Below are 16,069 nucleotides of genomic sequence, written 5' to 3' on the forward strand. Positions count from 1 at the left end.
TAGTTTAAATTTTGTGACGAAAAAGTCATCAAATAATTTATATCAAATAAATTGAAATGTAGAATACTAACATCAAAATTTTGAAAGATTAAATAGTCGAATCAAAATGGTATATAGTTTAGATACGTAAATTCTTCACTTTTATACCCCAACTTAAATCAAAGAAATTAGAGGTTGTGTAGGTATTGTTTAAAAATTAAAACAAATGTTGAGGATCTTTTTCAAAAAAGGTAATAGTTGAGGGGGTTTTGTAGTACAACTCTAGTTTAAAAGTCTTAATTAATGTTGCAACACTTTAATATATTGGCCCAAGTAGGATAGTACAAATTAATAGAGCACCCATGGGAATTTCTTTTTGCCAAACTCATCATTTAGTGAAAATTTAAAAATAACCAAATTCTTATTCTTAGCCACCACTAATTCTTTAATTAATTAGTTAATCACAATCAAACCCCAAATTATGGGGATGGATTCATAAATTGTATGCCAAACATATTATATGTTATCCTTCTTACAAGTTTATCCATTAATCACTTACTTTAGCTTTTGATTTATATTGTTTTAGCTTTGAGAATAAGAGCAAAATTAAATTAGGACTATAAGTTGGCGTGATATTAAAGTTACGCAATGAAAAATCTTTGGGGTTTTTTTTTTGTGAGATGATTTGAATTCCAATAAATGGTTGTTGTTATGTGGAAATTAAAGTATTACTTTTCAAAACAAAATAAGGAATAGTTGAATTTTAAAACTTTTTACTCTAATATTTGCTTTCTTTTGTTTTATATGTTCCACCTAACGGTGGGATCGATCTTCAAAATTTGAGTATATTTGGTTTTTGATTGGAACGAGAGTAAAAAATAAAATTAGATTGTATTGAAATAAAAAAATAAAATAACGAATCATCCAAAAACATTTGGTTCATTATTAAAATATAAATCAAAATTGACACCTAAGATTTTGAGAGAGAATTTTGTTTAAAGGATAGGAGAAGGTATTTGTAAGTAAGAATTTTGAAGAGGATTTTTAGTTTACTTCAGCCCGAAATGAATTGGATCATTTCTACTCTAGAGTGGAATGAGAATCGAAATTCGATTTCTGTAAAACAAACAACAATTACCGAAATTAGTGAGACACATTCAGATTTTAGAGTCTAAAGTAGGTGCATCTAACGAGGCCTTAATGATTTAGATTAAAGTTGTCATTCAACAAAGAATACAACAGTGAAGAACATTAAATATAACAAAAACAACCATCTTAAACTACAATAAGGAGATTATAAGATGACATTTGACCACCTAAAAAGCAATTAAGGAGAGAGACAATGAGTGATCTTCAGGGCACATCGGCAACTTGACATCATAGCTCATCATTGTTTGAAGAAACCCTCAACAACTAAATCTGCCAATGTTAATGACGTCCAGAAGAGAATCCAATTATTCTGTTTGCCAAATGCAGAACTTCTGCATATTTCAGAAGCAGAGTCAAATGGACACAAACTTACAACTCTTTATCTGCAACTCTCTACGAACTGAAAAATACAACGAAGGATTCCTAAATAGATTTGGGTAGAGGCTTAAATACTCTACAATCATCTTATCGAACAAAGTGATCAATGATAGAGAGGCTTCGGATGAGGGTAGTGAAGTTACATCAACAACAAATTTACTTAGCAATGTGTGTATGATTCTTTTAATTCAAATGTGGACAAAAATGTTTAAACAGTATCTTCTCGAGTAGTATCTTCAGAACCCTTCACTTCTAGTTGCAATTGAGTGAAAGCAGAGAGCATAGCTGATCTCGCATTTGCCATCTCTACTATCCTTTCCAATGCTGCAGCGCGCGCGAGAGAGAGAGAGAGAGAGAGAGAGAGAGAATACTACATAAGATGTAGATTAAAGAACAAATTTTGAGAGGATACCAAAAGAAAAAGGGAGAAAAACCTGTCTCAAATGAAGATTGAGCTGTGCGAAGTTTTGGAGAAACCAATGTTCCAAATACTGCTAGGGATTTAGCCCTCTCTTTCTGGACCTGGGTACAAAATAAGAAGTGTTACGAAAATATATTGAGAAAAAGGCATATTGCATAGAAACTATGATCATGCATGTTGTGGATTATAAATGGCTGAAAATGGAAGTAGACTGATTCGGGGATGTACAACAAACTAAACCACTAATGTGGATACATCATATTTTATAAAGTTCATATCTATTATTGAGAAATTCCATAATATAACTATCATCGAATTTACTTCTTGTTTTGATACAATTTCCTTCCCCCAAAAAAAAGAAGAAAAAAGTAAGGATCTACTCACATCTTTGGAAAAAGAAAGTTGAGGTCCGTTTCCAGACGAGTTAGATTCCTCCCTTTCACCTAAAACAGAAGAACACACAATAATCTGTATAAATCAACACTACCGACAATCAGATTCTGAAAGAGATTGAAAAAGGAAACTGCAAAAATACCCAAGATATTGGATGCTGCCCGATGCCTTAGTTGCGACTGATTAGACTTCTTTTGCATTGAATCTAGCTCTATCTCCTCAGAAGAACACCTATCTTCTTGCGTACCCCATTTAGAAAGAGTAAAATGTGGATTTGGTTCTGAATCATGACAAATGATCTTCGTAAGTTATATAGTATGGGTGCATTAACTATAGTCTGACTAATTTTTTTATAGCGCTGACGGCAACCTATTAGAGGATTTTAGAAAGTTGAATGAGAAGAAATAGCAAGTTCAAAATCAATCGATATTACAGAAACAATCAAAATACAAATTGACGGACTAAAATGCCGAAATTGAAGATACCAGGATGAGATTCAAGCCAGGCCCAAAAAAAAACCATAAATCACCTGAAAGAGAACTATCGAGTGAATCGGTTACTTTTAGGGTGGTGGCAGCAGATCGTACTTTATGATCAAATAATGCGCTCGAAATGCGTGACGAACCCATAGAATGGCGAGCACAGGCCAGTTCCAGCCATCCCTGCTAACAAAGAAAATTGAAGCCTCTTGATGGAGCCATGAAAAGGAACATAACATTTTTTATTTTATTTTTTTCACATGCTAAAACATTCCAGATTAAAAAGTTGGAAATTTACAAAATCCACCATGGCTTCAACTTTATAAACAAGTGATAATAATGAGGAATTTAACTATGAAAAGAGACTGGATATTTACATTTGAAAAAGGTTACTATTGGCGCCGCGACAAAGGTTTAGGTCTTTTTCCTATGCCATCCATTGAATCCCTAATCGCAATATATCCGTAATAATCAACCAAATAACATCGCCGCCACCATAATCGCCACCATAAACACAGTTATGACGAACCTTTAAGAGCTCACCTTTGTCAATATAAACACCATCAAATGTTCATTACCATGCCACATTCTACTATCTTATTTTTTACTCTTTTTTCTCCTTAGGTTGTTAAATCCCCAAAAAAGCTCACATTTTGACGCAATTCATACAACTTGATGTGAAAAATTTCTAAGTTATGGATTACTAAACCAATCAATGCATCTTTCTTTACCCTAAAATATAAATTTACTTCCTACGTCACTGCATCGCCGCAAAGGAAATGATTGCCTCAATTATGATTATGCGCAATTTACAAATCTTACTAATTAGCAATACAAAACCACGCAATGTGATTAAAACATAATAAACAACACAAAATGATTTTTTTTTTTCACAAAATTCGAATATTTCATTAGGAATTGCATTATGCAAGTAACTAATTGCATCTAAAGCATGAAAAAACAAAAAGATCACTTATAAAGCAAATAAAGGAAAATTTGACTTAAAACTCCATCCAAATTAGCGATTTGGGTGTTGCAAAAGAGAAATTAACGCGATTACATGAAAATTTGGGGGAAAAGATATCCCGAAAACTAGGGTTTTTTAATTTTAAATTTTTAAAAATTTTTGTACCTGGCGAAGAGCGGAAGAGAGGGAATCGATGAGAACGAGATATGCGTCGAAAGAGTCGAGAAACTTCAAAACCTTCTCATCCTCCCCTTCTTCGGAGTCGGCGCCGGGTTTGCATTCGGTGCCGACTTTTTCTGTAGCTTCTTCTTCGGCGCCGTCATCCTCGTCTTCGTCCTCGCGAGGGACGGGGACGATCTGGTCCATCTCCGGCATCCAGATCGGAAAAGTGCGGTGCGTGTGCGAGGTGCGAGGTGGAGTGTGCGTGAATGGAGTAATTATCACAACTAAATTAGAAAATGGGCCAAAGTGGGCCGCAACAGGGCCCATTATGGAATCAAGTTATTATGGAGTTATAATTTACCAGCAACAATCAGCAAAAATTTAAACTTTCTAGATTTTAGATTTCATGATTTTTTTTAAAAATTATTTATCTACCATTTAAGTAGCTAATATAAAATGACTTTGACAATACTTGGTCATTAGGCAAACGATAATATAAACGTCTCAAGAATCAATCTTTCATTCAGATGCTCCATTGCCGAAAACGATGTGGAAGTAACTGATCCCTCATCAGGAAGCAAGATGCTGTTTCTTTTTTTTTTTCCCCCAACTTTTTTTTGCGAGGTCCCCTCTATCTCTCAATCTCTTTTCTCTCCATTTTGATCCCTTCTACAACACCAAAAAAAAAACTTTTTCTAAATTTATACCACAGTAGTTTTCCTTCCATTAGAAAGAATTTGGCTGCAGAAAACAGTTCTGCAGCAGTTTTATGCACACCTATGGAGAACTAAACAGATCTGATCAAACATCTTTTACAGGACATGGTGTCAAATTACAAATGATTATGAAGATCCATTAACATGTGGCTTGCAAACAATTAGGGCATGTTCCGTTCATGATTGGAATAGAATGAAAACTGACATTGGATTGTTTTGGAATGGAAAATGAAATGATGAATCATTTAAAAATATTTGGTTTATTATTGAAATGAAAATCTTGATTAAGAGAGAAAAAAGTGACGAAGAGAGAGGAGGGTGGGTGGTGGTGAAAGAAAATTTTAAATAATTTACTTTGGAATGAGCTAATCCAGGATTCAAAGTCGGATTTGATCATAAATAAATTTGGTCATTCTTATTCCGGAGTGGAATGGGAATCGAAATCGAATTTCTATAAAACAAACGGCAACTATCGAAATCAATAAATTCCATTTCGATTTCATAATCTAAAATAAGTGAACCAAACATGCCCTCAGAAGCTTCTACCTTTCTCTTGCTCTTAGTTTATAGCATTTCCCATACTAGATTCATCACCCTTCCGACAAGAGATACTAGGATGATAATACATTATACAGGATTCATGAAAGGGAAAGCAAACAACTATGAAGTGTGAAGAGAAGCAATGTCGCATGAAGAGTCGAAAAACACTTCTGGATAAAGCTTTACTAGCAAACCAGAATCATCCGCTACAACGGAAATTTACAAGAAAACCTCAAAAACTTGTTCAAGGTTACTAACAAAAGATTAACTTGTGCAGTAATGTATGAATATTCGAATACAGACCCGCCATATTTTCAGTCAAATTATGAGCCAGTTTCGAAGATTCAAAGTTCAGTGTAGTTTTCATATATCAAGACGCTATTTGCTCGATTGACTCATATTTCTCATACTCCTAATACCAACTCCAGTAACATACACAAACTCATAAGACAACATGATCACATGAGCAATATATATTGATTAGTTGATTGTCGACAACTAGAAAATGGAGCATCTCTTTCTCTCGATCATCACAACACAAAACCACCAAGAGATGCAAATAACTTAATGAGGAATAATCCGAAACAGCATCTTTTAAAGATCTTTAACGACCTGGATGCCCATCGAATTAGCCGTGCCGATGATCGACTTGCAGATGGCCTCGAGCGGCATGTGCTTGCAGAACGGATCGGACTGCTTCACCTTTGCAATCTCGTACACGTGGCTGAGCATGATGGAGGAGACGACCGTGTGGCCCGGCCGGCCGCTGCCTGACTCGATCCCCGCAGCCTTCTTAAGAAACCACGTGACCGATGGTGACTTGACGGTGAACTCAAATGTATTGTCCTTATAAGCCGTAATGGTGACGGCCATAGGCGTGTCCGGCTTGTATTTTTGAGTTCTCGCATTGAAGTCCTTGCAGAAGGCCATTAGGTTCAGCCGATACTGACCGAGCGCAGGCCCGACAGGTGGGGCTGGCCGGGCAGCTCCGGCTGGCACGGTGAGCCGTATCGTGGCTGCGATGGGCCGCCGGGCAACAACATCTTTGAGAGTCGCCATAGCTGATTTATAAAACCTAGATTCAAAACACTTCAATCAAAATTCTCCATTTCCACACCATTTTTTTTTAAGTACAGATCAAAATTCTATCCATTCACATGGTAATTTACTCAAGAATGAAAGTAACAGCCCGAAAGATTTATGAGTAATTTGTAACTCTGCGCTTCAGATTGATAGCAGCACATCACAAATTTACAGCAAATAGGGTTAACAAATATTACAATTTTTTTTAAAAACAATTAAGTAGTTTTCTTTGGTAGAGTTTTTTAATCGAACTGGTGGCGGGCACTCTTGGTTTTCAGATAAAAACCAAAACCTAAAGCCAGTTCAATCTCTCTTCGAACTGATTCCGAAGCAATACTACACGTAAATCGAACTGAAACCGATTCGAGCATTTCGTAAGAGCTTATTCCATGAGATTAGATCGTAAAAGCTTACAAATCCCTGTTCTAATGTGCAAAATCCAATCTTGATGATTCTAATCCTTCTATACTCCAACAGAGTACACTTGGCTTACGCATTGCACATCAAATAGGAAGCAGATCACCAAAAAAAACAAAAAAAAAAAGAAAAAAAAAGGTTACATGAATGGGAATTGGGGATTTAAACCTAATATGAATCGAATCAAATTCTTAGTAGAACTACAATTACCTCAAGCTCCTTAGATTGGAATCGAGAAGCGAGGTTTCGGCGCCGTCGAATTCGCAAGAGAGGTGAGAGATGCACGAAGGGGATCGGGGTTTCGTTCGCTCTCGTGTAGAAACCCTAGATAGGGGTTTAAAGGGCCTAAACCATTTGAACCGGAAAATTTTGTTCAAGGAGCCCCGTGACCCGCATCAAATAACTACTTTTAATATTTCAGAAGCACTAGTTTGCTCGTTAGTGGTTCAAAAAAATACACTTAAATATTCTATAATTTTACTTTTTTAAAATCAAAAAAGTTTTCATCAAGTAGAATAGTAAAAGAAATTTATTTTGATAACTACATAGTAGTTAAATACAATTTTCGAGCCACAGAGTGACAAAATGATATTTCTCTTTTCATTCAATTGAAGTTGTTATATTTAGTGAAATTTAATCTAGAGACTCTAACATTATTATAATTTGTACAGTTTTAAACTAAAGGATTACCTTAAATTTTGCCCAAACATTAAAGCACGAAGGTTGACATTTACAAAAAAAAATTCTGGTAAAATGATAAGATAAATAATGGGTAGAAAATTGAATGGCACATTTAAATGTTGTAATGAAATACTATCAAAATTAAGATAACACTTTTGAAGGGAAAAAAATTTTAAAAATGGCCCATGCAGGTCTCGAACCTGCGACCTTCGCGTTATTAGCACGACGCTCTAACCAACTGAGCTAATAGGCCAATTTAATAAAATATTTATTACTGTGTTAATGAATAATATGACTATAAAGCCTTTTTGGTAATTTTGACCCGAAAATTTCGAGTACTAAACGAATAAGAGGAGAGAGTTATGTTTTGGCGTGAGTATGGTGGGATAGAGTGGGATTTTTTTTACTCGAATCACATTTAATCTCAATTTTTTCCAAGTATTTTACTATATCAGATTCGGTATTTTTCATCCTTTTGCAATTTCTGCTCTAAATATCGAAGTGGCTATAACTATATTATCAACGGTCTCTAGGGAAACTGTTTCCAAGTTCAAAACTTGATTACTTTACATTTTTCTCCAGCTAAGTTTATTTCTAATTAATATCATCATTAAATTTGATGAAAATGCGCACAAATGGTCTAATTTACTTTTAAAAATATTCTATCATTATTTTATATACATATACACATGTACACACAAGCATGCATGCATGTTTCTCAACTTTTAACATGCTTGTGAGTTTTTAGCTTTTATAATGCTTCAAGATCCATGCAATATTAAAAAAAACTTAAAATTTCTGCGTAGATCTTAAAGCAATCCAACGACTAAAAAGTTGTAAGCATAAATGCATGCATCCGTGCAATTAAAATCACAGAAGCTTAACTCTATATAAGTAGACTCTACCAAGCACTCTTATCCCTCTTCTTTATCCTCACCATAAGCCCATATTTCATGTGAAGTATGATGGCGAGCTTTGGCTCCACCACATGCCCCTCCACCACCTCTACCTGAAAATTGTAGAGCATCGCGGCCACCACCGTTTTCATCGTGTTGAAGGCCATCTCCTTCCCCAGGCACGACCGCGGTCCGCAGTTGAACGCGAAGAACTTGTGCGCCGGCTCGTGCTTTATCTCGCTACCGCTGCCGCTGCCGCCGCCCGCCGGCACAATCNAAGTAGAATAGTAAAAGAAATTTTTTTGATAACTACATAGTAGTTAAATACAATTTTCGAGCCACGGAGTGGCAAAATGATATTTCTCTTTTCATTCAATTGAAGTTGTTATATTTAGTGAAATTTAATCTAGAGACTCTAACATTATTATAATTAGTACAGTTTTAAATTAAAGGATTACCTTAAATTTTGCCCAAACATTAAAGCACGAAGGTTGAGATTTACAAAAAAAATTCTGGTAAAATGATAAGATAAATAATGGGTAGAAAATTGAATGGCACATTTAAATGTTGTAATGAAATACTATCAAAATTAAGATAACACTTTTGAAGGGAAAAAAATTTTAAAAATGGCCCATGCAGGTCTCGAACCTGCGACCTTCGCGTTATTAGCACGACGCTCTAACCAACTGAGCTAATAGGCCAATTTAATAAAATATTTATTACTAAGTTAATGAATAATAAGACTATAAAGCCTTTTTGGTAATTTTGACTCGAAAATTTAGAGTCCTAAATGAATAAGAGGAGAGAGTTATGATTTGGCGTGAGTATGGTGAGATAGAGTGGGATTTTTTTGACTCAAATCACATTTAATCTTAATTTTTTCCAAGTATTTTACTATATCAGATTCGGTATTTTTCATCCTTTTGCAATTTCTGTTCTAAATATCGAAGTGGCTATAACTATATTATCAACGGTCTCTAGGAAAACTGTTTCCAAGTTCAAAACTTGATTACTTTACATTTTTCTGCAGCTAAGTTTATTTCGAATTATATCATCATTAAATTTGATGAAAATGCACACAAATGGTCTAATTTACTTTTAACAATATTCTAACATTATTTTATATACATATACACAAGTACACACATGCATGCATGCATGTTTCTCGACTTTTAACATGTTTGTGAATTTTTAGCTTTCGTAATGCTTCAAGATTCATGCAGTATTAAAAAAAAAAAGATTAAAATTTCTGCGTAGATCTTGAAGCAATTCAACAACTAAAAAGTTATAAGCATAAAATGCACCGGTGCAATTAAAATCACAGAAGCTTAACTCTATATAAGTAGACTCTACCAAGCACTCTTATCCCTCTTCTTTATCCTCACCATAAGCCCATATTTCATGTGAAGTATGATAGCGAGCTTTGGCTCCACCACATGCCCCTCCACCACCTCTACGTGAAAATTGTAGAGCATCGCGGCCACCACCGTTTTCATCGTGTTGAAGGCCATCTCCTTCCCCAGGCACGACCGCGGCCCACAGTTGAACGCGAAGAACTTGTGCGCCGGCTCGTGCTTTATCTCGCGACCGCTGCCGCTGCCGCCCACCGGCACGATCCACCGCTCCGGCCTGAACTCCATGCAATCCTCCCCCCATATCCCCTCCATCCTCCCCATGGAATACAGGTGGAATATCAGTATCGTCCCCGGCCGCACCGCGTGCCCACTCGGCAGCACGTCGGCCCTCGACACCCCCTTGTGCTCGATTGCCACCGGCGGGTACAGCCGCAGGCACTCGCACAGCGCCGCGTGCAAGTAAACGAGCTTTCCGAGCGCCTCGCGGTCGAACGGAGTGCTTTCTTCCGAAGCCGGTCGGGGCCAGTTGGCCTTCAGCTCCTCAACGATCGCCTCCTCGACGTCGGGGTTCTTCGACAGGAGCCAGAAGAACCACGTCAGCGTGACGGCCGTGGTGTCGCGCCCCGCGAGCAGGAGGTTCTTCGCGTTGGCTTGGAGGAAACCGTCGAACTCGACGAATTCGACCGAGTTCCGGTTGCCGACCGACTGCAGCATGTACGTCGTGAGGAGATCGGCCGGCTCGACCGCCTCGCCTTCCTTCGCAACCTCCACCTGCTTCCTCCTTGCCGCGATTGTCTCATCGACGAAGGCGTCCATGACTCTCGCCGCAGCCGCGAGCTTTCGCTCTCTCCCAATTTCAAGCCACTTCAGTACCTTCCACACGATCTTCGGAACGACATGCCGGAAGAAGATGGCCTCGGAGGCGTCATCCAGCGCCTTCGCAAACGGGACGGTTGGGAAGCCATCAGAAAGGCAACCGGGGTCGACGCCGAGGACAAGTGTGCACGTCGTGTCGAAAGTCAACCGCAAGAACACGTCTTGCAGGTCGACCGCCGCGTTTGACTCCGCGAGGTGGCGGAGAAGCGGGATGAGGCCATTCTCCACCTTGTCGCGGCTGGCACGGAGCTCATAAGATCGAAACCTGTTGTGAAATAACCAATTACTCTAAATATTGAAGCTACTAGAAAATATTATACTATCTGAAACACTTGGTGTCTATAACAAGTTTAACCTATTAGAGGACCGCGTGTTTTTGATGTTACATATCCATGCAGTACCTACGGTCGGTCATGAGGTTGTGGAGCATCCGCCGCTGCGCGCGCCACGTCTCGCCGTCGGTGTTGAGCAGGCTCTCGCCGAACAGCTCGAACATGTCGGCAAAGTCCGGGCCCTTCGGGTAGATGGCGGAGTGCGTGGTGAAGACGTGGTTGACGTTCCCGGGGTCGCAGGTGAAGAGCATGTCCATGCGGAGGAGCCAGGGCCAGTGGAAGGCGAAGGACCAGCGTGTTGCGGCGAAGACGTGGACGATGTGGTCGTGGAGGTGGTGGAGGTGGACGGAAGCGGAGGGGAGCATGCCGAGCACCGGCCAATTCACAGGGAGGATGCTGAGACGGTTTACGCGGCGGAGGTGGAGGAAGAGGAAGGAGAGGAAGGGGATAAGGAGGAGGAGCAATGAAGTGCATGTACTAGTAATACTAGTGAAGAAGCTAACTAAGTTCACACATGACCAAGTCCAAACCATTATTGTGTGTGTGTGTGTTTGTGTTGAAGAGGGAGAGGTTTAAGTGATTAGCTCAAGCTTAGGGGAGGGTAAGCAACAAAGAGTTGGGTGAGGTTGGTATATATAGATAAAAAATGTAGTTGCTAGGCCCTCCTCAACTAAAAGCCACTGCTCTTTACAAGAAATTAAATCTCATTATAATAACGTTTTTTAAATAACACTCAGAAAAAAGTGTTTCCAAATATTCCTACAATATTATAAATATTGATATTTTAAAAGCATCGTTATATAATCCGTCTATTCACCAAACAATTTTATTGAATAAAAAACTTCATTATTATTCTTAATTTTTTCGCATTTTAGGTCAAAATTTTTAAAAATTTTGATACTTTAAAATGTCAGAATATATTTTACTGATGTTTTGCATAAGCATCGGTATGGTAATATTTATTTACTCACGCTTTGAAATATGATAGTAAATTAATTATTTTGAAATGCTTTTAACTATCGTTAAATACCCAAAAAATATTCTTAAATACAACCATCATATTTTTCTAATTGTATTTTTTTACTATACGTAGTAGAACCTACCAGCAAATGCCAGATGGAGGCTGAGACCTTGTCAAATATATACAAGCCATGTTGAAATACATCTTATTATTATTATTATTATTATTATTATTAGTATTATTATTTTATTTCCATAATTCTGCTGATATTAATTAGGATATATAGGTCTGGTTGAAATATATAATTAAGTTACAATTAAAACGAGTAGTTGCGTATAGTATCCATATGCTTTAAATAAATTAGTTGCCCTTCTCATTCAGATGAACTATAGCTTCTAGATTTGTGGTAACGTCGACGATCGTAATTTAATATTCGTCCGGTTTAGCAAATTTTTAATGACAAAAAATTATAATCAGAATGAAAAAAAAAGATTTTGTTGCATGAAATAAATTAATGATTGAGAACTCAATATAAAGCCAAGATAATTATATGGGAATACCGACCGTCCCTAGAGCAAACGGTAAAGGGCTTGGTGGTTGGTATCTGAGGTACCAAGTTCGAATCCTAGTTGATTCACATTTCCAGCTAAGTTTATTTCTAAATGAAATAAACGAAGCGGGTAGCGTGCTACCTATCTCTCAAAAAAAAAAAAAAAAAAATTATATGGGAATTAGTAGTGCAATTAATCAATCTGAATTAAAAATTGAGGAAATGTCAAATATACATTAATAAAGCATTAATGCACAAATATGCAATAATTAAGCTTAAATTGATTCATGCACATGTAAGCTAGTTAATGAACACATCAATAATTCGAGAAATTAAGTCTTGCTTATAATTAATATTTGTAATTTTCTTATGTAGAAATAGGAACATTTAATCAAAAGTTCATATCTCGAATTAAAGTACAAAAATATTATATTATTCTTAATGTAGAATATTCTCGATTAATCATCTCACATGATACGACAGTTTAATTAGTGCAAATCTCTTATGCATTCAACCTAGCTAGCGTTCAACCTTCTAAATTGGTACGTATGTAACGCACGTACAATTGATGAGTTAATGAATCAATTTGATTGTAGAAAAAAGGGAAATTTTTTAAAAAAACCCATGCAAAATAAAATTATATATATCTAAGATCTAATTAATATAGTACTTAGAACTGCATGGCACAACAAGAAAATAATTAATGGGAAGTGCTCATAATTAACACACCCACTTATGAGTTTTGAGTATATATACCCAATTTTGAGTACCACAGTACACACATTACACATGCTCAGAGTAATCTTTCAAAAAAAGGAAAAAAAAAAACATCCAAAGTCATGTAGGTGAGTTTAATTAGTTAGAAACCACACAATAATTTTTTTTTTTTTTTTTGAGATAAAGGTAGCACGCTACCCACTTCATTCAATGGGAAGATGAACTAGGCTATAAGAGTGGGGCAACTCGGGCCCCTAAAAAAAAAAAAAAAAAAGTACAGGTAGAGATCACGTAACGCTAGCTGAGAGCAGTGAATCTCACTCCTTCACCAGCTGATTTTGACAGCTCACAATGTGTCACAATTTAACGGTAGCTGAGAGCAGTGAATCCCACTCCTTCACCAGCTGATTTTGACAGCACACAATAATTTTGACAGCTCACAATTTAACATGCATGCATGCAAAAAATCATGGTCATATTTTGATTACTTTGTAATTTAGTTTTCCGTTAGTACTTCGAAGATGAGAGGATTGTAAAATATGGCACTTTACACACTACAAGAAAATTAATATTTAAGAATATTCTTTTATATTTAGTAATATTTAGAAAATATATTCAATACCGTACAACAAACAACAATATGTTCATTTACCATCTGCGTCATTTCTAGTAATAGAATATCGAGATCATTGACCGGCATTGTGGAAATTGATTCACGGTATGTGAACTTTTTAGGTTTTCAAATTTCATAATTTGACGGTATCATCTGCCTGATATTCAAAGAGTCTAAAAATTAATAATTTTTATTGGCTATCGTAAAGTAAACTTAAGAATGCTTAATCACAACATAAACACATAATATTAAAAAATTATAAATTTTGGTATCTACGAAGCTCGAATAATTTTTATTATAATTAACGATACTGATCGTGGATTCTAATACCATGTGGATTGAAATGAGCACAAGCAAATAGTCTGATTTACTTTTAGAAAGATTCTAGCTTTACGTTATATACATATACCCATGCATGCATGCATTGAGTCTAGTGAGAGAGAGTGTGTTTGTGATTTTTTAACCATTACGAACGTCTCAAAATTCATATATTACTAACAAAGAAGATTTAACAGAACATATCGTTAATAACTTTATATGAATCTTGAGACAACTTGACAGATAAAAACTTACAAGCACAAATACTCCTATGCCGTTAAAAGTACGTACCAAAGCGCGCTTAACTCTATATAAATATATACTCTACCACGAACTCTTATCCCTCTTCTTTATCCTCACCATGAGCCCATATTTCATGTGAAGTATGATAGTGAGCTTTGGCTCCACCACATGCCCCTCCACCACCTCTACGTGAAAATTGTAGAGCATCGCGGCCACCACCGTTTTCATCGTGTTGAAGGCCATCTCCTTCCCCAGGCACGACCGCGGCCCGCAGTTGAACGCGAAGAACTTGTGCGCCGGCTCGTGCTTTATCTCGCGACCGCTGCCGCTGCCGCCCCCAGGCACGATCCACCGCTCCGGCCTGAACTCCATGCAATCCTCCCCCCATATCCCCTCCATCCTCCCCATGGAATACAGGTGGAATATCAGCATCGTCCCCGGCCGCACCGCGTGCCCGCTCGGCAGCACGTCGGCCCTCGACACCCCCTTGTGCTGGATCGCCACTGGCGGGTACAGCCGCAGGCACTCGCACAGCGCCGCATGCAAGTAAACGAGCTTTCCGAGCGCCTCGCGGTCGAACGGAGTGCTTTCTTCCGAAGCCGGTCGGGGCCAGTTCGCCTTCAGCTCCTCGACGATCGCCTCCTCGACGTCGGGGTTCTTCGACAGGAGCCAGAAGAACCACGTCAGGGTGGCAGCTGTGGTGTCGCGCCCCGCGAGCAGGAGGTTCTTCGCGTTGGCTTGGAGGAAACCATCGAACTCGACGAATTCGACCGAGTTCCGGTTGCCGACCGACTGCAGCATGTACGTTGTGAGGAGATCGGCCTGCTCGACCGCCTCGCCTTCCTTCATGGCCTCCACCTGCTTCCTCCTCGCCGCGATCGTCTCGTCAACGAAGGCATCCATGACTCTCGCAGCCGCCGCGAGCTTCCGCTCTCTCCCTATTTCAAGCCACTTCAATATTTTCCACCCGATTTTCGGAACGACGTGCCGGAAGAAGATGGCCTCGGAGGCGACGTCCAGCGCCTTGGCGAACGGGACGGTCGGGAAGCCGTCAGACAGGCAGCCGGGGTCCACGCCGAGGACCAGCGCGCATGTCGTGTCGAAAGTCAACCGCAAGAACACGTCTTGCAGGTCGACCGCCGCGTTCGACTCGGCGAAGCGGCGGAGAAGCGGGATGAGGCCGTTCTCCACCTTGTCGCGGCTGGCGCGGAGCTCGTAACATCTAAACCTGTTGTGAAACAACCAAATATTATACTATCTGAAACACTTGGTGTCTATGACAGACAGGTTTAAGTTATTAGAGGACCGTGTTTTTTGACGTTGCATATGCATGCAATACCTGCGGCTGGTCATGAGGTTGTGGATCATCCGCCGCTGAGCGCGCCACGTCTCGCCGTCGGTGTTGATCAGGCTCTCGCCAAATATCTCGAAGTTGTCGGCGAAGTCCGGGCCCTTCGGGTAGATGGCGGAGTGCGTGCTGAAGACATGGTTGACGTTCGCGGGGTCGCAGGTGAAGAGCATGTCCATGCGGAGGAGCCAGGGCCCGCGGAAGGCAAAGGACCAGCGCGTCGCTGCGAAGACGCGGACGCCGTGGTCGTGGAGGTGGTGGAGGTGGGCCGGGGCGGCGGGGAGCATGCCGAGCACCGGCCAATTCACGGGGACGACGCTGCAGCGGTTGACGCGGCGGAGATGGAGGAAGAGGAAGGAGAGGAGGGGGATAAGGAGGAGGACCAGTGAAGCGCATGTAGTAGTACTAGTGAAGAAGCTAAGTGAGTTCACACATGACCAAGCCCAAGCCATTATTGTGTGTGTGTGTGTGTGTTGAAGAGGGAGAGGGTTAAGT

The 16,069-nt window shown here is 39.1% G+C and overlaps 4 protein-coding genes and 2 non-coding genes across 10 annotated transcripts; all 6 read right to left on the reverse strand.

Annotated features, from left to right (window-relative positions):
* Positions 1,327-4,192, reverse strand: LOC109714892 (coiled-coil domain-containing protein 115). Its single transcript, XM_020239622.1, has 6 exons — positions 3,932-4,192; positions 2,850-2,982; positions 2,463-2,600; positions 2,312-2,370; positions 1,941-2,028; positions 1,327-1,830 (listed from the first exon to the last, which is right to left on the reverse strand). Exons 1-6 carry the CDS (start codon positions 4,139-4,141, stop codon positions 1,715-1,717), a joined length of 744 nt encoding a protein of 247 aa, XP_020095211.1. The 5' UTR covers positions 4,142-4,192; the 3' UTR covers positions 1,327-1,714.
* Positions 5,337-7,110, reverse strand: LOC109714746 (54S ribosomal protein L19, mitochondrial). Of its 5 annotated transcripts, none has more exons than XM_020239446.1 (3): positions 6,895-7,110; positions 6,682-6,750; positions 5,337-6,245 (listed from the first exon to the last, which is right to left on the reverse strand). In XM_020239446.1, exon 3 carries the CDS (start codon positions 6,241-6,243, stop codon positions 5,779-5,781), a length of 465 nt encoding a protein of 154 aa, XP_020095035.1. In that variant the 5' UTR covers positions 6,244-6,245; positions 6,682-6,750; positions 6,895-7,110; the 3' UTR covers positions 5,337-5,778. The 5 variants fall into 5 exon arrangements, with proteins under 5 accessions (XP_020095035.1, XP_020095033.1, XP_020095034.1 ...); XM_020239444.1 differs by having other exon boundaries at positions 5,337-6,259; XM_020239445.1 differs by having other exon boundaries at positions 5,337-6,259; positions 6,682-6,755.
* Positions 7,545-7,618, reverse strand: TRNAI-AAU. The gene has a single exon. It is a non-coding gene; the product is annotated as a tRNA-Ile (tRNA).
* Positions 8,889-8,962, reverse strand: TRNAI-AAU. Its single transcript has one exon. It is a non-coding gene; the product is annotated as a tRNA-Ile (tRNA).
* On the reverse strand, positions 9,611-10,346 carry LOC109714810 (alkane hydroxylase MAH1-like). The gene has a single exon (XM_020239516.1). The coding sequence runs from the start codon at positions 10,328-10,330 to the stop codon at positions 9,611-9,613; it is 720 nt and encodes a 239-aa protein (XP_020095105.1). The 5' UTR covers positions 10,331-10,346.
* On the reverse strand, positions 14,168-16,069 carry LOC109714991 (alkane hydroxylase MAH1-like). The gene is made up of 2 exons (XM_020239768.1): positions 15,566-16,069; positions 14,168-15,454 (listed from the first exon to the last, which is right to left on the reverse strand). The coding sequence occupies exons 1-2, from the start codon at positions 16,024-16,026 to the stop codon at positions 14,308-14,310; spliced, it is 1,608 nt and encodes a 535-aa protein (XP_020095357.1). The 5' UTR covers positions 16,027-16,069; the 3' UTR covers positions 14,168-14,307.

This window comes from Ananas comosus, linkage group 9 (genome assembly GCF_001540865.1).
Source record: "Ananas comosus cultivar F153 linkage group 9, ASM154086v1, whole genome shotgun sequence".
In the NCBI taxonomy this organism is placed as follows: Eukaryota; Viridiplantae; Streptophyta; class Magnoliopsida; order Poales; family Bromeliaceae; genus Ananas; species Ananas comosus.

Excerpts from the sequence above, each read along its gene's own strand:
- LOC109714892 (XM_020239622.1), bottom strand. The coding sequence starts at position 4,141 with ATGCCGGAGATGGACCAGATCGTCCCCGTCCCTCGCGAGGACGAAGAC. Across the intron at positions 2,983-3,931 it reads TCTCTTCCGCTCTTCGCCAG|GGATGGCTGGAACTGGCCTG; the intron begins GTACAAAAATTT and ends CTTTGTTAGCAG. Across the intron at positions 2,371-2,462 it reads GGCAGCATCCAATATCTTGG|GTGAAAGGGAGGAATCTAAC; the intron begins GTATTTTTGCAG and ends CTTCTGTTTTAG.
- LOC109714746 (XM_020239446.1), bottom strand. The coding sequence starts at position 6,243 with ATGGCGACTCTCAAAGATGTTGTTGCCCGGCGGCCCATCGCAGCCACG.
- LOC109714810 (XM_020239516.1), bottom strand. The coding sequence starts at position 10,330 with ATGCTGCAGTCGGTCGGCAACCGGAACTCGGTCGAATTCGTCGAGTTC.
- LOC109714991 (XM_020239768.1), bottom strand. The coding sequence starts at position 16,026 with ATGGCTTGGGCTTGGTCATGTGTGAACTCACTTAGCTTCTTCACTAGT. Across the intron at positions 15,455-15,565 it reads AACCTCATGACCAGCCGCAG|GTTTAGATGTTACGAGCTCC; the intron begins GTATTGCATGCA and ends GTTTCACAACAG.